The following is a 24,217-nucleotide window of genomic DNA, read 5'->3' on the forward strand; positions in this document are numbered from 1 at the left end:
CCCGCAAAGTTTCAAGAGGTTTTTTGCCATTGACTTCAATGGCCCCATTGGTTATAATGGACCCGAATTTTTCGGGTTTTCCGAAAATTTCGGATATCTATGGTTTACCGGTATAGAAATTCGGGTTTTTTTGGGTTATGGAGGCTCTACCCCCTCCCCCCCAGCCCCCCGCAAAGTTTCAAGAGGTTTTTTGCCATTGACTTCAATGGCCCCATTGGTTATAATGGACCCGAATTTTTCGGGTTTTCCGAAAATTTCGGATATCTATGGTTTACCGGTATAGAAATTCGGGTTTTTTTGGGTTTCCCGAAAAAATTCGGGTTCAATAAACCCGAATCCGAATTTTACCGAATTTTTTTTTTGCACACCCCTATCTAATATATCTCTTAAAGAAAACAATATTACCAAAAAAAAAAAAAAGATTGTGATCAGCATTAAGAAGCCAATTTTGTTGGCCACAGTTGGTGCAAATGCAGTCTCCATGGCAACCCCTGAATCTGAAAATAGAAGTTACCTTGAAATCTAAAGATACTTTTGTCAAAAATAATATCAATTAAATCTATAAGAAAATGTGTAGGGGGGGGGAGGTGGATCTCTAAGTTTGATTTATGTAATTTGGGACAAACTGAGACTTGGGTTTAAATTGAGAAAATTACATATTTATTGAGTGACCAAAAAAAAAAAGACTTTAATTTTAAAGACCTGATAAGTTTAAATAAATCTACTCTAGTACAAAAAGGGTTATACCGGGGGGTTGGAACAAAACCTAGTCTCAAATTAAGAATACGTAATTCCTGATTAGGCAGAGACCTGGATGAGAGGTTTCTGACTGTATTTTCCACTTTTGTATGGAACCCCCAACATACAGGAAAGGCAAGTAGGTACCATTGATTGTGAAAGAATAATGCAGAATCAATCTTTTCTCATTCAATAAAAACACAACAGCTACAGGATTGTTTTTGTGTTAATTTAATCATACAAATATTCATTTATACATTAAGGAAAAAGCACCCCCCCACAATGTGCTATTACAGGATTCTTCCCAGACTCAATGAAGCAACACTCCATCCTGCTCTACACATGCACTCCCCCCAGAGAGAATAAAGACAGGCTGCAGAATCAAACACTCACTCACACAAGAGGAAAAAAACAACAACAATGAAAACCCAGATGTAGGACAGCGTGCATTTCTCAGCCCCAGAGAACTCTGGCTACACTTGTACCTACAGAGATTCAGGATGCACTCACCCACAGCTGGGGGTGGGTGGATAAGTACACATTCCAAAATCCCTGAAGCCTCAGGATATACCCGTCACCTTTCCCTGCCCCAAATTAGGGCAACAACATGGCCCAGCCTGCTAATGCAAGCTTGACATCCATCCCCAAACAGGGATAGAGTTTAATTCCAGCCAGAGGGGCTCAAAGCCAGCCCAGTTTCCCAAGGAGAAGTCTGGGGGCTTTTCTATCCCAGGCTGGAGTCACATTCACAGATGCGGAAGTTATCAGCATTTTTTTTAGCCCAACAGCTTGGGCTAGAGTTACGTTCCCATTTAAAACACACACTCACACACACACACGCGCGCACTCTGCAAACAAAGTATTATTAACAAGAAATTCAAAACTTCCCTTTATTAAAATTATAACAATTGCTTCTTCCCCTCAGGAATCCATCATTATTTCTTCTAGAGATAGTCACTAGGGAAGAAAGTCAGAGCTGACTGCCCTTGCTCATGTGCGGCAGGTTGAAGCGTGGGGAGTTACATCCAGCCCCTAAGCTTCTAAAACCATGAACGAGAACCTGACTTGGGAAACAGGTCATGAGTCAAGCAATGCTTAGCTTCCTCTATGACTAGGCAGTGGGCTAAGTGTCAAGGGGACTGAGGGCCATGTCATTCATATTTCTGCTACAGATGTTAATATTTTTGACAGGAAGCATATACACTATGATGCTTAAAGACAGGAGGGATGTTTGTTTTGCTGCCATTACAAGAGTCTGGAAAGCACTCAGAGCTTTCAACCACATGTAATGGTGGCAAATTAAACATTCATACCAATTTGAAACTTAACTGGGCACCGTTTTATCTTTTATGAAATTAGATCTGTACAGGAAGTGTGTCAGGAGCAAAGCAGTTCTAAAGCAATTTAAACTCAAAACTTTGAAATCATCAAATGAATGGCAACTTGAACCCAAGAGGCTCAGTATGCAATAATGCTTGTATCACAGGAAGAATATTTCCTTGGGAAAGGAAACCATAGGCAGGATAGTGAGCACTTTAAACATCCCCCACTGTCATCACTGAAAGAGTTATCTCCTTAGCCAACACCAACAAACAAAAATGATGCTTTTGCAACTATTTATACCAAGATCTTCCTCAAACATAACAGAAATGCTTATGCTCTGGAAGAGCTGAAGAACTACTGCCTTAAGAGGATGGCTGCTTACTACAACCCCACCTGGGCACTGGCTCTCGCTTTTGTTTCCTTTACTGGAGTGACTTCTCTATTCACAAGAGTCACTGGCACTTGGAAACATTATTCATGATGACTGGCAGAGAATGGGCACTCCTGCATGCCACAAGACAACAGTACTTGGCAGTATATACCAGCTTTCCCTATGCAAAGCAGATAAAGAGAATACATAAATCCAAAACAGTTGGCCGTTTAGATGGGGCACAAGTGTGAATATGTGGTGCAAAGAGAAAAATGAAGCAGTTCTGACTTGGTCTGGTAGCTGCCAGCTGTAATCACTGTAAGACTTCCGATGCAACCCCCCACACACAGAGAGAGAGAGAGATGACACCAAAACCCACACAGTCTACTTAGTCACTTCACTTGCCCATCAACGGAATTGTTTGCCCAGAGCAGGGGGGGAAATTAAATCAATCATCAAGGCTGCTATACACAATCATTTCCTATACCCTTATTTGCATTTGAATACATTACATTGCATGTATATATTTGGAGGGCCATGCTGAGGAGAAATGTCAAGAAGCAAAATGTTCCCCAACTCCTTTACTGCCATAATCTCTCATCTCAAACATTATAATTCCTGAGGTGTAGCCATATTAGTCTGTTGCAACAAAACTGAACAGGAGTCCAGGGGAATCATAAAGACTAACAAGATCCATTCCAGCATAATTTTTTGCCAGTCAGAGTTTATACCAGATGCATCTTATGAAGTGAGCCCTGATTTACAAAAAATTATGCTGGAATAAATTGTTCATCATTAAGATGCCAATGGACTCCTGTTTAATTTCATCTCAAGAACAACTCCTTGAAATAACCTCTTCAAGTGTTCGTGGCAACATTAATGGAAAGATTATTCAAATTAGATCAGGAAATTGTACATGTTCTCCAAAAGAGCACCAAATAAGATGCTGAGCTGACTCCAGAATATTGAATACCTAAATGCCTACAACCCCCATGATCCCAGCCAAGATCCACTTAAATTCTGCAGGTGCTAACCATATGTTCTAGTGGAAGACAGGACTGTGAAAAAAATTGTAATAGGTTGTTTAAAAGGCCCTTTATGTTACTTTGGGCCATACTAAAAGTTCTGCACAACCTCCATCAGGACATATGTACTTTCCTCAATTATCTCAGAGTAGGCAGTTTGGTCTTTAGAGTGAGATGAAAGGAAGGGGGTGTTGCATATTATTCTATCTTTGGCAGACGGCTGCTATGGCCTAGTTCAAGTTTCTGAATTAGACAGAACCCCCCTCCTCCTCTCCTTTGCAAAGCCTTGAACTGATGCAACACCCAAAAGACCATAATCTGCAACTTTCTCCGATGAAGGACAACCTAGTCTCAGTTATATATGGCTATCATTCTTTATGGGCTGCACACAGACAGCCTTTGCACCTTTGACAGACAGACAGACAGACAGACAGACACACACACACAATCTAGAACATCAAAGGTTCAGAGAATAAGAAAGCCAATGAACAGAAGGAACTACAGTAGGAGGCAGCTAATGGTTCTTCCTCCCATATGTCCAAAGCAATTTAGACTCTGTCAACTAAGCTAGTATTTCTATTGCCAAATAATCAAACAGAAGTTACCCTGATATAAAAAGGGAAATGTGAAGTTTACACCCAGAAGTAGCATGAAATTTAAAAACTGGTGCTCTACCGCTTTAGAAATAAAATTGATTCTTGGCACATGCATAACTGTCTCAAAGATTGTTACTGTACGTTAATGAATACAGGAATACTTCAATATGCTAATTGTTCAGGGCAAGTTTTGGAAATCTGAGTGTGGGCTCTTGTTGAAAGCCTAAGAAAACCCTCTGGCATAATTTCAGTCCTTTTGCATTTTTTACCTCCTTGACACACCGACAAAGAGGGAAACTGGGTTTGATCAACTTATACTTACAGAAAAGAACTAGCAGATGACTAATGCACACCAATCCAGAGAAATGATACCAACAGCAGATTAAAGGCAAACAATGGATGCTGTTAAAATTCATAACTGGGTATTGATGCAGCTACAAATTAAAAACACCTGATGTATAAAAATAGCAGCTGCACTAACCAAGAAAATGCTAAGCAAGCTTCCATTCCATAGCAAGCATGTCTCCATAAAAATGCACGCTGTCCCTTTTTGAAAAGTTGTGAAGAAGAAACGAAAAAATAAACATTTGCTCAGACTACAACCACTCTGTAGGCAAAATAATTTTTTTCTTTCAAAAAGAGATGGCTTTTCTGTTTTAATTTTTTAAAAATTTCTTTTTAAGCTACCTAATTAACTGTGACAATGACTTCTAAACAAAACATTGGTGTATTTTTCTCTCTCATAGCACTGAACAGCACTCCTGAAATTCAGCATTCACACATGCATACTTTAGTTTAGGTGTTTTTTCTCCTGGAAACAACTAGTCTTAAAGTTATAGTTTGTTTTCTTCTTATCCAAGGATATGGAGCCAAGAAGGGGCGTTCATGCTGTATCTTCTATAAGTCACAAGAACTCCCCCTCCCTCCCAAGTCCGGTCTTTGTTAAATTCTCTTCTCAACGATACCCGTTTTTGTTTAAGACTGTCCAAAGGGGTAAGGACCATGAAAACCCTGGAAAAGAATTAGAGACAAAAATTAATTTCAGAAAGGGGAACAAGCTACGCTATGTCTACTCCAAAACATCAGCTCTCTCCCCGCAAATGAAAGCCCCTGCAGCCTATATTCGAAAGCTGGGTGTGTATGTTTCAAGCCAACCCACTGTCCTCCCATTTCAATGCTACAAGTAAAAAAACCAACACCCAAATATATCACCAGTGCCACTCCCAAACAGCACCAATATTTAGTCATTTGTACTGGTCCACAGAGATACCCACTACACTGGAAAAACAAGCCTTTGAGCCATAGTTCCAGGTTAGGGTTTGAAATATAGCAGTCCTGGAATTTTATAATGATGCTGGTCTTTAGATTTCTTACACAACTTTGAAATCCCAATCAATTCGAGACAGCCCATATACTTAAGCCCAGAACAGTCCCAGTCCCAACAGTTTACACACACACAAAGCTGCTCACTAGGCTTGAAGGTTGGTTCTGTGTCTCCAACCAGCGATGCTACCTTGAGCTGCAGACCTCATGTATGTTTTGTGGCAAGCAGGAATTGGAGCTATTAGCCCAGCTGACCCTGTTTAAATTCCAAAAGACACACAATAAACTTCTATAAGCCTTATTTGCAACTGGTCAGCTTCCCTTTGACTGAAGCTAAGGTAAGTTGTGTTGGTATAAGCCACACTTCTGCAAAGTTCACATAAGGCTATCCACAAAGCTAGAACTGGCACAAACGAATGCCTAGAAAGTTGAGATGCTTCTTGATATGCCCCTATTTCCTATCTCAAATGATTTTTCAGTCATTCTTTATTCTATAGAAGGATCATTTCTAAAGCCATACATTATTCAGACGGAACAAACCACTTTTTAAAACAACAATTTATTATCATGTCTGTTTTCTACGTTGAACCAGCTAGCATGCTCTGTTAGGAGGAGGAGATTGGATTTATAATCCGCTCTTCACCCGGAGTCTCAGAGCGGCTTACAAACTCCTTTCCCTTCCCCTCCCCTCCCCTCTGAGGTAGGTGGGGCTGAGAGAGCTCTTTCGAGAACTGCCCTTTCAAGGACAGCTCGTAAAAGATATGGCTTGCCCAAGGTCATCCAGCAGGTGCAAGTGGAGGAGTGGAGAATCAAACCTGGTTCTCCCAGAGTCCACGCACTTAACCACTACACCAAACTGTGCACTTAACCACTACACCAAACTGGTTATAGGGGTGGAAAGATATTTTAAATATTTTGCAAGTGGTAGCATCACTTTCTTGGCCTAACCTGAATAAAATGTTTCAGATACTACATAAAGTTTTTTAGGAACCGAATGGACCAACAACTTCCCAGTTATCTTGCCATTCCTATCCAGCAATAGCAATTTCTGAACTTAAAAAAACAAACAAAAATTAGACTCTTCAAAATAGTAATATGAAGATAGTGATGCAAAAAAAAAAATTTAAATGAAGCCATGGGGAGAGGTCAAGACTAGTGGATCCCCATTTGTTAATGAATCCTGTAAATAGAGCTTGTTTATACTCTTTAGACCACATCTCAAAGCAGGCTGAAACCAATTAATAAAGGCAACTGAATGCATCCCCTGAATGAAAAAGCTGGTGAGAATTTTCTTATGTGGAACTAAAAGAAAAACTGCGCATTCGTTATCTCAAATATAAGAACTTCATTATGAACTCAACATTAATGGTAGGACCTGCAGCTTAATGTGAGCACTCTGATGAGCCTGGCAATTTGCATGTTAAACTATCGTTTCCCCTCAAATATTTGCACTCAGTTCAATGCCCAGTTGCTGGATTACAGTGGTTTAATTTAACAGACTTTAATAAAAGGATTCTGCTCAAGACGGTCCCAAGGTTAACTGCAAAAAACAGTGCTATTTAAGCCAGGCAGTCCAATTAGAGCAGAACTTTCCTGAAGGCCTTCTAAACCTTAGAAAAAGAAACATCCACTAGAAAAAACACACAGAAATATGAATCTGTACATTCTAGTATGAATTGTTAAAAGGATGCAAAAACAGCCTTAGTAGCCTCTGCAAACTAGGGGGGGGATTATTCTTTATTTAAAAGATTTATAAGCCCACCTTTTCTCAGGCAACCCAAGGTGTGTAACAAAACCAAACTCATTAAAATCAGAGTTCAAAGATATACAGTTCAAACCTAAAAAGACCCCTCACCAAACCTAATAAGACCCCTCAATGTCTAACCAACTTGTAATATATTCAAGTGACCCATAAAGCACTCTCATAATGTTAAGACTTACAGCAGAAACTCCTTTGTTATTGAGATGTTCGCAAATAGGGGATGGATCCACAGTACCACCAGCTGAGTGAAAGTGACAGACCAAGTTTATACATATCCAACTTTCCACTGCAGCCCACTGAAGACCCTGAATTCTGTTCCTAAAAGTCAGGGAACTCTCACAAACAGAAGGGGGGAATCTGCAGTGTGGGAAGAGGACCGACAAACATCACCTTCCTTCTTCCACCAATGGAATTCCTGTTATACCTGCAGACCACCACCTTTGGATTGTACCCATTAATTTCATTTATGCATTTAATACTCTCGGATTTTTGCATTTATCTTAAACAGAATACAATCTTCCCAAGTCTCAAGGAGGCCAGTATGTCAAGAGTATGGTAATAGTATCTGAAGTACTTTTGAAAGTATATCCTTCGTTTTCTATTGCGGTATCTGGGCAGTGCAACAGCATTTCATATATTTATGGAATTAAAATAAAAATTAAAGATATTAGTGTTTTCCTAGTAGTCTTCTTCAACTTTGTGCCTGTAATAAGAGCACTGGTCCTGCACTTTATGTAGTGTATCAAACCTCCCCGGGTGAAGGTGACTATAGTTTAGAAATATCTATATTTCTATATTGGACTATAGACTATATTATTCTATATTAGACTATATTATTCTATATTAGACTATAGTATAGAAATATCATTCATAAACAACTAAACAACTAATCTATAATAACATAAAAACATGTTTTATTTAACCAAGAGAAATAAGAAATGAGATATTCTTCAAAGTACTAGAGCTGAATAAAGTTGATTTCATAATTCAGCTTTCCTCCCTGTAATTATGAACATAAATTGGGTTGTATCAAAACAGCTGCATAATAAAAAGCATTTCTGCTCATACAGGTCGTGGAGTTGAACAATATTCCCAGATTTGCCATTTGAATTGCAGGCCCCTCCCCACCCCTGCTATTCCCAAGGATCCCCCTACTCTGAACACAACCTTCAGGATGGTGCAGGGTCCTACCTAAGACCAGGTAGGGGGAGAGGCTGGAAGATCCATTCTGTGAGTGGAGCACCCACATTCATAGTTCTAGGGATGCAACGCTAACACTGCATTGGGTTATGTTGGTTTCAAATCCATATTTGATTTTTTTTTAAACTAAAGTCCTGTTCAGAATCTTGGCGCAGTCTGCTCTCCTACTTATCTTGATACTGATTTTCCCTCCTGTATGGATAGTACCTAAAAATATACAAAAGCAAATAGGAAAGCGGAACAAGAGGTGCAAATACACCCTCTAATCATTTCAAATATTTGCAAAATTGAAAGATCTGAAATTAGGAGCTGAAGCCAGATGACTTAAAGCAAAATAAAAAGGTTAACTTCAGAGATGCGATCGTAACTGATTTCATAGATATCTCAAATCCTGGCTACTAATTCTCAGTTTTACTAGACAAGCTAGGTGACAACATGAGCTATAAAATGCTTTTTAGTTGCAAAATTTGACTGGTGATTCTTAATAAAAATATCTTCTGGGGTTGAAACTAAAACACATATTTTTCTTTCACTTGAGCTTATAAAATGCACGAATTTAACCCTGGCTTTTGTATGTTGAGGAGTTTAAATAAATAAAAGTACACTTTTTAAAAAAAAATTAGCTGTTGATGCATGGATGCAAGAGAAAACAAATTTCCCAGAGTACACTGATGGCAGTATCAGATAATGTTATCAAATCACTCTCTCGTCTTCATCATTTCCTGGCCCGTTCCTGGTCAGTGCTTCTCCAAACTAGCTTTGCCTTTCTTGAGTCACTTATGTACACTGAACACAAACAGTACAGAGCATTTTGTACTACATTTTGTTCAAAGCATACTATACAAATATGATGTAGCAGCTCAAATCCCTCTCCTACAATTCAGGTGTCCTCCTTTTGTACTTAACTGAAAGTTGACCTACAAGTTCAGAAAAAGTACTGACAACCTCAGATGCACCACTTCAGAATGCCATGTTTGAATGTTCTCCTATCCCAAAACTATTTTGCATTCAGAAAACTATTGTGGGAAGAAAGCCATGTCAACCCACCTTCATCCTAACATGGCACCTCTTCATAAGCACAGTATATCTGACCTCCCAGAACACTCAATTATGCACCCCACGCACACATACCTGCACTCTGAAGTGGTATAATCTAGAAGGTCAATATCATCTACTCTTTCTTTAGATCAGCTCTAAAGCAGTTATGTCTATTAAACAGAAAGAACTTTGGTTTCTCTATTTCTGCCCTTAATTAGTTCAAATTGCCACCCACTGAAAAAGCGCTAAGGTTTCTGTGCATTAATGTGACACGTCCACATAAAGACAAGATACTATTAACATGACCCGTAATACGTGTAATCGTTCAACACAGTTTTTTAGCAAGGGACATGGGGAAAAGTGGAATGCATATATTTTATTTACAAAATTTAGATTCTGCCTTTCTGCCCGCACAAGGGCCACCAAGGTGGCTAACAATTTAAAACATACATGATAAAATCACATTTTAAAACCATTAAAATCAACCTCTCCAACCACACATCATTAAAACAAATTAATATTTGTAACAATATTCATTACCCAGCTATCTCTACACCAGCATAATTCTTGTTGGATTAGGCTCAGATCCTGCACATTTCTTCAAGTGTACACTTTTTTATACCTATGTGCATGTTTACAGATTTCTGCACTAGAATGTTCAACAAAAAAGGTTAAAGTCTGCAATGCGGGTGATTTTAAAGAGTTTTTCTTGAATACTTTCCCAATACTTCCATTTTTACATGGTAGAAGTTAAGGTAAGCAGGCTGGATAGCACACAAATATTTGCAGAGGAAACCCCTGTTGCTTCTACATTTTTGGAAAAAAATATACTGGAAAGAACGCAAAACCAAGTGCTGCCAGATATTTTGGAGCAATCACTGATATGCTGTTTCAGTCTGACCTTCCACCTATAAAGATCCAGTGATTCACCAGTACGAAGATTAGGCCCCAATCCAGCAAGTGGTAATGCACATGAAGAAATAACTTTTCACATGCATCTTACTCACCATACATGCAACAGACTACTTGAGGGGGAGATGTCTTTTTTTCAACAGCTCCAGTTTTGTGCTCAAGTAAACAAGTGAAAAACTAAAGGTTGCATGTCCACTGATGTACTGTAGAGCCCATTCTTTTCCTGTTTGAGATGAAACTGGGGCTACGTGTGTGCTACGTGTGTGCTCTGCAGTCATGGACATCTGGTTCAGGACTTCAGATAGGGTTGCCAAGTCTTACTGGCTTTCTAGTGGGGGGTGTCCCTGGTCCATGCCTGGATCTTTTGGCTTTGCGCATGTGTGCACCATGATGTTTTTGGCCAAAATGCTAGAGCGTTGACACGCAACATGTCCAGCATGATGATGTCACTTCTGGGTGATGTCATCACGATGTTAACATGGGAGGGAGCTGTTTGGAGGTGGGGCTTCCCCCATCAGCCACCTGTCCAGTGGCGTGTTGCAGCCACCGAACTCGGGCAAACCCCTGCCCTGACTGGGGGGGTCCGGCAACCCTAGCTTCAGATTTTCTCAGTGGTCAGTTTTCTAGCTTCTTATCACTTAAAACACAGTATAAATGATGAAAAGCTAGAAAATTCAACAAGTTGATTTTGTCAGGAATACAATTTTAGGTTAACTTTTAGTTTTTGTGCAAATCATACTGAAAGTACAACATATATAATTAGAAAGTATAATTCCTACTATTCTTTTTTTTTTTTTTTGCATTCTTGTGTAAGTGCATGTGTGTGCCCCTGCCTGGAAGTCATGGTGATCTTTGGCAACTTGTACTGGAGCATGGAGGACATTCAGAGAAGTGGCTTGATAGCCTGCCTCTGGTCTCCTGGCCCTGGTATTCTCTGGAGGTCTCCCATCCAAATACTTGCCAGGGTCGGCCTTGCTTAGCCTCCAAGATGTGACGAGATCAAGCTTGCCTGGGTTATTCAGGCCAGGACCTGAATCCCTACTATTCTCAATTGTCCACATATTAATTCTGTTTTTCTATATATAGTTACTAGGCTAAACTTTCTGTAATTTTTTTTTTGCTTTACTAGATTTGCAATTCTTAAGGAAGGAAATTTGACAACTTTAATAATGAAAATGGAAGTCAAGCTGTTCTGCTGCTTTAGAAAAATGGGGAGCGGACAGCAATTATTTTTACTATAAAATGGAGCAGTGAAATCTAATCCATATTGGGTTTACATACAATTTAACTTTCATCTTATACTTAATAGTCCTGTTTGATACCACAACTTTGAGAAAACGTTAAGCGTAACAGACTAAACAAGTTCAAAGGAGTCAAGGGTCATCTAGTTATAAAATTATGGATTAGAACCAAACACGCTTCTGCACATCTAGAACACATATGCATTAATGAGTGTTTCTGTTGCTATTTTTGCTCTTGAATGAATGCAATACTGCAGAATTTCATTGTTATGTCTTTCTGCATTGAGCAGACTTCATAATGCCCCAAATATGTGTGTTCCACATACCTGACCCAAGTGGAAAATGCCTTAAGGCATTTTCAGAGATTACTTTGCAAAAATGTAGCAGAAAGAAAGAAAAAGAGCTCAGAATTCCCACAGCACATTCAACCTAATACTATTCTATTGTTCTCCAGTGTGAATAAGTCATACAAGTTTACATATGAAGCTGCCTTCCACTGAACTAAACACTGGTCTATCTAGCTCAGCAACATCTTTAGCTGGGTTCAAGTAGCTTTTCCACTAGTGTAAAAGGAAACCTCTAACCACCAAAAAAACTATGCTGGGGGGATCATGGAACCTGCATTGACAAATTTAAGTGGGATGTGGGTTGTGATAAGCAGGGGAATTAAGTTAGGTTGAATGAAAAAGCTGGCCAGATACATCCATCATCTGGCAGCAGTTCCTGACAGTGTCAGGGAGTGAAAGGTATGTCCTGCTGTCTGTGATCATTTTTTAAATTGGAGATACCAGGGATTTAATCTGAAACTCATGTCCTCTACCACTGAGAGCCAGTTTGGTGTAGTGGTTAAGTGTGCGGACTCTAATCTGGGAGAACCGGGTTTGATTCCCCACTCCTCCACTTGCACCTGCTGATGTGACCTTGGGTCAGTCACAAGCTCTGGCACGGCTGTTCTTGAAAAAAGAGCAGTTTGTGTCAGAGTTCTCTCAGCCCCACCCACCTCACAGGGTGTCTGTTGTGGGGAGGGGGAGAGGAGTTTGTAAGCCGCTCTGAGACTCCAAGTGAAGGGCGGGGTAGAAATCCAATCTCCTCCTCCTCCTCCTCCTCCTCCTCTTCTTCTTCTTCTTCTGAGTTATGGGCTCTCCCAATAATTACAAATGTGTCCTACAGACGGAGCTGAAAACTGCTGCATTCTTAAAAAGGCCACCTAAGTAGATTTTTAACTTTTTGCTGAGAAAACCCATCAGCATTGTGGTAAACAAAGCAAGGTTTTGTCACATGGGCTTGGAACACCAGGCAAGGCTGGTTGGTGCACCAACTGTGGCCCTTTCTTCAGAAACATGACCTGGCTAGCTATGCTATATTCAGGCTAGCTACTGTAATGCACTCCATGTGGGGCAGCTTCTGAAGGTGGTCAAAAAGCTTCAACTTGTACAAAGAGCAGAGAAATTGGTTAATAGTACATGTCATAAGGTGATTAACAAAACTGAGGAAACTATCAATCCCACAATATAAACTAACAATCACCAGTTATAAGTTTAGAAAGTCAGTGCAAGGAATGCTGTAAATGTCTGAATGTATTTACACTGATAAACCGATAGACTCCTCATGTATTAAAACAGAGGCCCAGATACTGTAACTGTAAATTAGCCAGAATGAACTCTATGATGTATACAGTTGCCTATCAAATCTAGGTACTACTTATACTAATTTATTTATTTTTAAAGTCCAGGATGATTTTCTCCTATTTTACAAAAAAGAAAATCACCTTTCTTCCCCAAGGATGCGTCCTATTTCCCCCATCAACCCCCCCAAAACAACAACAACAACAAAAACTACCCACAAAAAAACCGAACCCCAAAACATTTACATTTGGGAACCACGGTCTCTGGGTAGTTTTCAAAGCAGCCTTATTTGATGCTTTGAAGAGGCAGATCTATTTGTTATGAAAGTATCTAAGAATAAACTTGTTCATTTAGCTGGTTAATGCCATCTCCAGATTTTTGGGTTAAAAAATCCTGCCCCGATCAAACTGATTCACATATCTGGAGTGGTAACAGGTGACAAAATGAATTTATCTAAATCAGAATGGCTTGGATTCAATATGTCAAGTCAGGAACAACACAGTTAAAATCTGTTCTGTATCATGGAGTGTTTAACAGGTTAGATATTTGGATCTATAATAAATGATAATCATATCTCTAGCTCAGCATAATGCCAGCTTACTAAAAGACTAAGTTTAGATGTTATTACTTTAAGCAACACGAAAAAATGGGAGAAAGATTAACAAATTTATTTGAATTTTCAGGAATGGAAATAGATCTGTGAAAATGTCACCTCACAAATAATCCTGATGAATTTGAAAGAACATTTCTGTAAAATACTTTTACAGTGGTATCTGAGCCGTATAAGCAAACAATTACATACAGAAAGGTATCAGATATATTTTGGAGATATGGCCAAGGAATTACGGATTTGATACATGTGTTTCAGGCATGTCCAAAACTTAAACCTATTTTGGTAAAACGTTTCAGTTTATTAATAATACATCATGCAGTAGTATACTACCACTTCTTAAGATCATTCTATTAGGATATTTAAAAGGACTGGTAGCTTTTTCAAACACTTAGTTTCAACTCTGATTACAGCTGCTAAGATGGTTACTGTGGTACACTGGGGAAAAACAGAACTCCCTTCTATAAAATATTGATTTAATTGTCTTTGGAACATAGTCCTATTAACTAATGTATTATTAAATTATCCAAATAAATAATTTATAATGTACAGGTAAGTGTTGAGAATACTGGGCAACTTTTATTATGGAATGAAAACGGTTGAGAGAACACGTCCTTTTGCTTTTTATGAATTGTTACAAACATCTCTTCTTCTCTTCTTCTTTGTATTAGGATATTATGCAATGTGTTGTATGTAATATTGTATGATCTAAAAAAGTGAGCAGTGACACATGAAAGCTCATACTCTACCACAAATTTTGTTAGTCTTTAAGATGCTAGTGGACTCTTGCTTTTTTCTACTATGTAATAATAAAACTGTCACTTTGCTGAGAAACTGAAGATTTGATACAAATGTGTTGGAAGATTCATCAACCAGAACAGCATGCTTATACTGATTTAAATTATTCGATTTCCACCACAGTTAAAGTGCTTGCTCATACTTTTGAACATCTAAAGTCTGTGATTCATGTAGAAGTTGTTTACCATATACATTTGTGTAATTCTTCTTTTTAAAAAAGTCAGATGCCATCTCATTTTGTGGTAATTAATTTTATATGCAAAGTAGTAAATCCTGTCGTCTGTCCTGACCCTGATGCAAATTGATTTCACTGAATGTACACCTAACCCTACAAATTTTACTTTTGTGTGTGACTGAGAGTCTCATATCTAAGCTAAAGAAAAGCCTCAAATGTCTTAAGTCCTCTTCATACAGAAAATGCTCCAATCTTCTGATCATTTTTTCTGTATACTTTCTGGCTCCAAGCTTAGATGTAAAATTTCTAAACAGCCATGCAGACAGGAGGAGGATTCCATTTTTTTAAACATTGTTGGGAAAGTAAAACATATGTAATGCTTTCTTACTGAATTTAAATTTGCATTATGATTTAAGAGCATGAAATATATCACATATGGTTTAGCACATAAACTATATTTTGATGTAGTTCTGTAATTTTAAAATGTAAATGCCTTATTCAAAGAGCAAGTACAAATATACTCAGTGGGATACAGCTGGAAGCTGCCACACTCTCTGGTACCCAAGTATATCTTGGGCTTTGTAAGTTGGGAAAGCAGAGAAGGAAGGGGAAAGAGATATGAAGTGAATAAAGCTGAAAAACACTGGAGTAAACAGATTAAAGTTTTATTATCTGGGCTTAGAAACAGTAGACCTCAGTATTATCACGCAGAAACAGAAAAAACTTGTCTTTTTGGAGGAAAAAGCTCAGGAAATAAACACTCCTATAATTAAGGAATGACAATAAATTTGGATGTCAGTTCCACTTTAGTAGTACGCCATTATACACAATGGCTGCAATCCTAAACACACTTCATTGGGAATGATCCCAAGTGAACTCAGTGATACTGGGTTCCGAATAGGCTGCAATTGTAATAGCCAAGAATATTCTCAATATGCACTTTATACATATTCCATTTTAGCAGAATAAATATTTTCTTTAAAATACTAGTAAAACACCAGCATAACTAAAAGTTTATTTACTTCTCTAATCAGTGCCTACAAAGTCACAGCTTCAGATTTTAAATTTTCACTTTGTATTTCATACTTCAGAAAATAAAGGTTTATATATACTAAAAGAAGTTTTCTTTCACATAGCATCCTGTTCCTTAGTTGTTTATGCATACTTTCAAATATTCATGTTTTTACACGTCAACACCTATCGCAGATATCCTTTTTTATAATGGGGAAACAGAGTTCTAAATAGGAGGTGCATCATGTTTTTGTATAATGACATTACGCAAATTGCTACTGTCAATCCCTTTCCAAACAATTCTAAACATTCCTTCTATGGGGTTGGAACCTGCAATCTGTCAGGGGAAGGTGATAATAGATGGGGATCTTTCCCTTGGTCCCCTCCGTGAGCAGTCCTTTCTGACACCATGTGCATCACTTCAGTCTCACACTCAGTCTCATCTACTATTGTGTTGATCTTTTTGGAGCTCTTCACTACTGGCTGTGGTTCCACTATTCTGAATCTAATTATAATTGCAAATTTGGTTACCTCACTGCTCATCCCCAAAATCACTGGTTTAGTTTTATCACATATGAGTTAATTACATAGTGACTGTGTGATAACTTGTTGATAATACCATACTTTGTCACTCTGAGAGTTGGTTCTTATGTATTCCATAAAACAATGGTTTAGGTATGAGAATCTCTGCAGGGAAGACTAAAGCAAACAATTCGAGAAGCTTTGCTACAATTCTCTCATCTTCCTTCCTTCAGTATTTATTGTACATGTTGATTATATAATACTCCCCTGTCTCTCAGGTTCATTTCTTGATAATGGAGATAATTTAGATTGCCTTTGCACAAGCGGAAAGCAATTCTCAAGCAAGAAGAGGTTCCCAATTTTCACTCAATCCTCCTCTCAGCAGCACCCCCCCATGCCTCATTAAAAAAAGTAACAGGGGACATAAACAGGGTGCTAGAACAGAAAGTTCCATTCGTGATTCTTATATTCCAACAAAATGTTAAACACTTTACTATTGTCAGCAATTTGTTGTCAAATTCCATTTATGGCTCCCATTAAACATGTATACTGGTTTACCAGGCTTTGTACTCCTTTTTATTTTCTTCACCTGATTGCAGACTTCCACTTTAAGGAATAATTTTTTATAACTTTCTTTACTGGTATGCTATTGGTAGTGGCCCTGCTGGCATCCTTTTGGATCTGTTAGTATATTTTCTAGCCCAGGCTAGCCCAATCCCATCAGATCTCAGAAGCTAAGCAGAGTCAGCCCTGGCTAGTATTTGGATGGGTGACCTCCAAGGAATACCAGGGGCGTGACGCAGAGGCAGGCAATGGCAAACCACCTCTGAAACGTCTTTTGCCTTAAAAAACAGATCTAGCTCACCACCTAGTGGTGCATAATGCTAAAGAGCTAGAATTTCTGGCTGCCAGACAATCGTAGGATCTGGCTATACTACACACAATGCCATACATTAATTAATTAATTAGTGTATTTTCTGATCTGCACTATAGAGTCTCCACAGCAGAGGTTTTAAATTATCTACAACCCTTCTAAAGAGATATTTCTGTATCTTTCAGCTTCCTCTTGTTTTTATTTGGGGTGGGAGATATTGTAGAAATTATTTCAACAAACTGGGAAGCATTTAATAATTTTTTAGAAATTCCTCCTTCTGAAATTATCAGGGATGCTAGATTTTCTGGGCAATGTGTCCTGAATTTGATATGGTTGTGACTGACAGGACTTGTGTTTTTAACAATACATACATGTTTCAACAAAATCTGAGCAACACTTAAGGATTTGGTATCTCTTCTTGTTAGTTCCACAACTAATTGTTCAAGGCACAGCCATCCATTACAAATAGAAATGTTGCATATCATGACTGATGTTTACACTTACCCAGTCAATTGGAGGGCAGTTTAACTCATGCTTTCTACACTATTTTCATTACCTGCCTTAGAAGTTCAAATGACTGACATTTAACCTTCCCTATTCCAAACTCAGACCAACTGGCAATTACACATAGCCCAGAATAATATAAAATCAACCATGCTGAACTAGTCTAAATTTAGTCTGCCACAACACTCCCCCATGTTTCCTATAATTGCACTGTGATGGGTATTTGCTGATTCAATACATTTTAACATATTTTCCTGCATAAAAAGTTTCCCTGACACAGCAATTTAAAGCTTAATAATTACTTGAAGATAAAAACAGCAAAACAAAAAGACAAAACTAAAAAGAAAGAAAAAACACACAGGATATTTTATCTTCCAGATTTTGCTGGTCTAAATCTATTGTGAAATTTACCACCTAATATACTTACAATTTTAAACACTGATTGAAAAGCAGCTTTGTAAATTGTTGCCTTCTCAAACAGCAAGCACCAACCAAAGAAGGCTAGTTTAACAAAGCATTTAAAGCATTTGAACATGGCCATGCTTTTACTCGCTTTGAATTCAAGGCAAGGACCCAACAAATTAAACACTCAAATGCAGACTCTGTGAGTAGATCAGACAGAGGCACAAGGGAGATTTCTCAGAGTACAGGCCATGGACTCATGACTTCCCCATTCTCCTGTTCCCCCAGGGCACCTACCTTACTGTATGTCACTACTGATAAGTTGTTCGAGTGACTGCTGGGGGAGAGATTTACAGAGTTTTGTGACAGTTCAGTCTGATCTTGTTCAATTTGGTCAGGAGCAGGCCCCCATGTGTTTTTGCTGATTGTGTCTAGCTCGGAACCCCCAGGGTCTTTTAAGTTGTTTTCATCTGGTTGCCTGTTCTTCTGCGGAGAGGCGAACGGGTTAAAGTTTCCTTCTACCTTGCGATGTGGTTGCGTGTTGAACTCTGTTTCAAATGATGACAGCTGCTGCGTTACTCCTAATAGTCCTCCAACTTCCACACTGAGAATCACCCAAATGATGTCTGTGAAAGGGAAAGTTGTCAGTGCAAGATACAATTTAATGCCTCACTTAAGTCCAATATCTCTTAAAAGGCAACACATTAAATTTAAGCCAAAACAAAACACCAATTCAGGTTATTTACAGTATCAACTCTAAGTCTCATTTCCCACATAGGGGAAGAATTACAACAGCAGTGAATGTTTGCCAAAAACTATGCAAAAAGATCTGGTACTTAAACTTTGAAAATAGGGAAATACTGCCATCTACTGTTAACCATTCAAACTCCTCTCTAAAACATGATGTGGATTATACAAGCCTCCAATTATGAATAATAAATTTTAATTACATATTCCATTTGCCTCATCCTCCTGTTGACAGAAACAACAAACTTGGCATGTGAACATTGCTGACCATGTCAAATATCAACAAACAAAAGTACCAAGAAAATGGTTGACAGAGTCCATTAATTATAAAAGAATTGGGAAAAATTCCAACACGTAACTCAACAGTATAATGGACAGGAACGTGAAGAGAGCTTTTTCTTGGAAGCACAACACAGGTCTGTATTTCCCAGGAATACTAACATAGACCATGACCACAAACTCCCCCAGAAAGGTAATTCAGTAATTTAAATTCTTCAATTTTAATGCTTTAAATAAAGTTAAATGTTACAATATTTTCAGTGTACATGTACATTTGAAGAAAAATTGATTTCTTTTATTTTATGTGTCACCTGCAAAAGTTGGCTGAAATACTGACTCAGTTATCCTGTGCATTTTCCAGACACAGAATGGTCACACTTCCAAAGACGAAACAGGCACCAAGGTACGTGACAAGTTACTCCGGGGAGTGGAAATTTGAACAGTAGTTTCACTGATTCACCTGTTCTCTAATATCTGATACTGAAACATGTAATTTTGGAGTACCTAAAATGGACGTGTCCAGAGCATTCCAATTAAGTTCATGCAGAATATTTGTGGATTTAATTTTTTTAACAGTACATATTCTCTCCTTAATAGCAGCAATCCCCTCATTGTGAAACCATAATCCCTCCCCCTAACTTGACAAAGCAGAGGAAAACTCATTCTGAGCATTGTGTTCAAGGCAGACTGTAACAGCCACTTTAAAGGAGTCAACTGACATTTTCAGAATTGACTGTAATTTTAGGATGCTATATTACAAATAGAGGTGGCAATCCTGCCTTTCTTCCCCTTATACATGCCAGATGAGTGGGAGGCTCACATAGCATACAGGGGTGGCATAAGCAGTTTTCCACTGAACAAGGATGAAACTGCTCACTTTATTGTGCATCCTGAAAAAATACTAAAATTTGGTTGGGGGGGGTTTGCAGGGGTAGCAATGTTTGACAAAAAAAATCCTCTTTGGGCTTGTCTGGAACCCTAATTTCCAGTGTCATTTTTCTCTTGTCAGATAGGCCTATGGTTGCTAGCATGTACTATTTTGACATAAATCAAGCAATTTCAGAAGTTCACATAGATCCATTATTACTAGAAATAAGAGTCTTAAGAAAAGGCAGCACTTACCTCCATAATAGAGTCCAGTAGCAGTGCACATTCGCCACTGGCCTTGATACATTCCTGCAGTACTAGGGCTGCACATCTGAACGCTGACATCTGCAATCTCCTGGGGCTCCAGTGATCGGACCATCACCATATTCACATGGCCGAACTGATCTCCCCCGACGTACTTAAGACAAACACCCGGAGGCCATGCTTCTGTCCCTGGAATTTAGCAAAGATGACACTTAAGCATCTTGTTAACCACCACCACCCCCGGAAATTTAACCAATCAGGTGTAAAAAAACCAGTTCTCTCATATATTCGCACTACTTAGGGCAGTTTGGAAATATATTGGCCAGTTATAAAAAGCTCTTTGCTGTATATTTGTAAGAGGGACTCCCAGCTACAGCTGGCCATTTGAACATCCAGAAGATTTACTCAACTGATGGTCAAATATTAACTTTATTAGAACAACAACAACAAAAAGTAACCAGTCGGTTTCATACTACTGCAAACAGTAAAAACAAGTTAACTCTTACAGTGACACTCTTACAGTGAAACAATGATATTAGCTTAAACAATGTTAATAAGTTTTTCTTACATGTGAATGATTCACTGAACAGTATTTTGCTTTAGCTTTTATCCTGGAATATTAGGGCCTTGCCTATAGTCTCTCACAGTTCCACAGGGCCTGCAAGACGGAGCTCTTAACTATAACTATATAACTATAATTATAACTATAGTTAACTATAACTATATAACTATAAGGCATATAACTAGGGGCCGCCGCCGCCTTAGTGCACAGCCCGTAATGTTGACATCAGCAGCTGCCTCAAGAACGAGCAAATAACATCCACACACTTATGTGGAATAACTTCAAAGCACTTTCATTTGAAAACATCTCATTTGTTTATTTTTAACTGCCGCCAGTACTTTGTAACATTTGTAATGCACTATTTTAATTGTTGTGTTTTAATTCTGTACTATTTATGCTTTTATTCTGTAATATTGTATTGTTGTTGGAAGCCGCCCTGAGCCTGCTTTGCGGGGAGGGGAGGGTATAAATTTGACTATAAATAAATAAATAAATAAATAGTCCCTTTAAAATGAAATTAAAATAGAAATAAAAGAACTGCTGCCTAGGGGTAGAGATATAAAATTTCCAAAAATTTTGAACATATGCAATACTTACTGTCCTATCAAACCTATTTTACTGCTTTAACAACATAAAAAGCATCATTTATAACTTACTTAGCATATAAGATTACAATATCTGACATATTAATGGAACTTAAAAGTTATAAATGCCTTACTTTCATGCATGCAAAATTGCAAATGTACCCAGTACTTGAAAGAAAAATGCAAGCTGATGCACCCTATGCTATTTTAGCACACATACCTTAATTTTTACTATCTGGTTCAAGAGAGCTAGGTTCTCAATGAAACCTTCACTTTTCCTTTGAAGCTTTGGTGCAGTTTCTGATCTACCCCCCTGATCTTTTTTCTCCCTATCACAAAGCAGGGCAATAAGCTACTTTTTACCTAGTGTATGGATAATTGTATCACAGTGGTTTGAGGGAGAGGTTAAAAGCTCAACCACATCAGGTCAAAAAGACAGCAGAAGCCATGCAACTGCTGAGAAGCAATGAAAGTCCTAGATGCTCCCCTCATGAAGATCAGGTATCCTTCTAGGTGCATAAATGTTATCTTGGATTTAAGAGCTGTATATATCTACAGTATGACCACCTACTCTTTAAAAGCAATCACTCATTTGAAAAGAGAAAATATTTCGTAGTAGTTTTTCTTCAGTACTCCCTGAAATTTCCAATTTTTCTGTCAGAAAAATTGAAAAAAAAGGCCTTGAGGGAAAATATTACTCCCCATGGCCTTTACATCTCTTCCTAGGGGTGCTAGTGAGGAAGGAAGTCCTGCGGGGGGGGGGGGATACTTTAGATCACAATGGATCTCAATGAATTTTGAGAGCCACTGTAATGTGTACTTTAAAAGATTTTAATACACACAGTTTCTGTGGATTTAAAACATAGATAATATCAATGATACACAATACTTCTAAACACCTACCCAATTGCTTGTGTTTATGACCATAAACAAAAAATCAGGAAATAGTGACATAATGATGCACGGTGCGATAGGTAGAAATATGTCTTCACTTCATTGCAAACAGAATGAGTCAGTTGTGAGGGATGGAGCAACCCCATAATATTCAACAGCTATATACAAGTGTCAGTCAGTTTATTGTTACAGTCATCGACCAGTACATATGAATTTGAAAGACAAATAGAAAAATTCCCGACAGTATCCTGGCTGTATCCTCATTTCCCCTGGCGCTTCTACTGAGGAAAACTATGGTCTTTCTCCACATTGGGGACTAAAGCAGTTTACATTATTCTCTCCTTTTTATCCACACAACAACCCTATGAGGTAGGATAGGCTGAAAGTATGTGACTGGTTCAAAATCACCCAGTGAACATCCACAGCAAGATGGGGATCTAAACCTCAGTCTTGCAAACCGTGCTCTGCAGCTCTGACCATTGTACTACACCAACTTTTATAGGGTGGCTGCTCTTGAACAGTAGCAAGCAACCAGGCCTAGTTGAATCATGTAAATCAGGTGGTATCAAGTCACCCAGAGGCTGCTGCTAGGCCTAGGTTTGCCAGTCTCCAGGTGGGACCTGGAGATCCCCCCGAATTACAACTGTACTCCAGATAACAGAGATCTGTCCCTCTGGAGAAAATGGGTGGACTCTGTGGCATTATATTCGGCTGAGGCGGCTCCCCTCCCCAAACTCTGCACTCCTCAGACTTCAACACAAAATCTCCAGGAATTTCCCAACCTGGAGCGGACAATCCTAGTCCCAAATCTGGCTCCAAACCCCCTGCTATTTAGCCATTCATACTGCAGGACTCCTCCCCAATCCCAGCTCCAGTTCTGCTTTTGCTTCCTGCCCTCTGTCTGTCTGTCTGTCTGTCTGTCTGTTTTCTCTGGCTATCAGCCAGTCTCTCTCCCATTGTTGATACAGCAGGGCCTGGAGTAGATCCCTGCAGCAGCCAGTTCAAATGGTATTGGGGGGGGGATTCAACCCTCCCCGAGGTGTTCTTTTTTTTTTACTGTTTGGATTTTTCTGCAGACCCATGGAGTCTGTAGAAAAGCCTGTTGGGGAGAGTGTGCCCCCTATCTGCAGAAATAAGTATCCACACACAGAGGAGACTGTTGAGAATTAGATATATAGATAATTGGTTAAGCGCAGCTTCTAGTACAGGTACAGCAGTTAAATACCTTGTGTTGTTGTTTTTTTGAGCCCCCCCCCCGAAGGGGATTTTTTAATTACATTTTTATAAACACTACAAACAACAACAGAAATAGGATAAGGGACTACATCTAGGGACAAACTAAAGATACCCACTAATACCTAAAAACCCAAGAGAGGAGATCTTCTAATTAGTTTACACAAACATCAAGTCTTAATTCCACCAATCCCTTTACAAACTGAGTCAGATATATCATTATCTTTTAAAATTCTTAAATTCAACTGTTATTAAGAAATACCCCCAAGCATCTCAATTCAACATTTTTAAAGGCACACATCAGAGTCCTTCAGCCTTCACTTCTCCTTGTCCCATCTCTTCCGCAACTTATAAGGGCTTTTAGGAGCTGCTGCCCCTTTCTCTGAAAGAGAGTCCTTTCCGGAAGAATCCGAGTCCAGCTCGCCACTGGACTTACTGTCCTCCCCTTCTTTTTCTTCCTCCTCTGGCCCTCCCAACTGGACTCTTAAATATCCCCGAGCTTTCAGAACAGAGTCAATCTTTTCTTTTTTATCCTTGATTTTGAAGGTGACGCCTTCTGGAGTTAGCCATCCATATCCAATTGAATTTGTCTGAAGAAAGAGAATAAGATCTTTGTATTTCTTTCTCCTTTGCCTTATTTCAAATGGAATGTCTTTGAGTACTCTGATGACATTTTCCCCCACTTTCAGGGGTACTCCAGATACTGCTTTCAGGATTTCATCCCTCACATGCCTCTTC

General features: G+C 38.8%; 1 protein-coding gene across 2 annotated transcripts in view; it reads right to left on the reverse strand.

Moving 5' to 3' along the window:
- Window positions 1–1,014: 1,014 nt before the first annotated feature.
- LOC107121109 (chromosome unknown open reading frame, human C6orf106) overlaps window positions 1,015–24,217 on the reverse strand; it is a 72,364-nt gene continuing 49,161 nt past the window's right edge. Inside the window, exons 3-6 of one of the 2 annotated variants that reach the window (XR_001482850.1) lie at window positions 20,198–20,395; window positions 18,347–18,675; window positions 5,523–5,631; window positions 1,015–5,063 (exon numbers count right to left, since the gene is read on the reverse strand). Coding sequence is in view for 1 of the 2 variants with exons in the window: in XM_015423968.1 (XP_015279454.1) it covers window positions 5,028–5,063; window positions 18,347–18,675; window positions 20,198–20,395 (563 nt within the window). In the remaining variant the exon portion in view is untranslated. The remainder of the gene's footprint in view (window positions 5,064–5,522; window positions 5,632–18,346; window positions 18,676–20,197; window positions 20,396–24,217) is intronic. The other variant, XM_015423968.1, reaches the window with a different exon arrangement.

The sequence above is a fragment of the Gekko japonicus genome, unplaced genomic scaffold (genome assembly GCF_001447785.1).
Source record: "Gekko japonicus isolate JY-2015 unplaced genomic scaffold, Gekko_japonicus_V1.1 scaffold370, whole genome shotgun sequence".
Lineage (NCBI taxonomy): Eukaryota > Metazoa > Chordata > Lepidosauria > Squamata > Gekkonidae > Gekko > Gekko japonicus.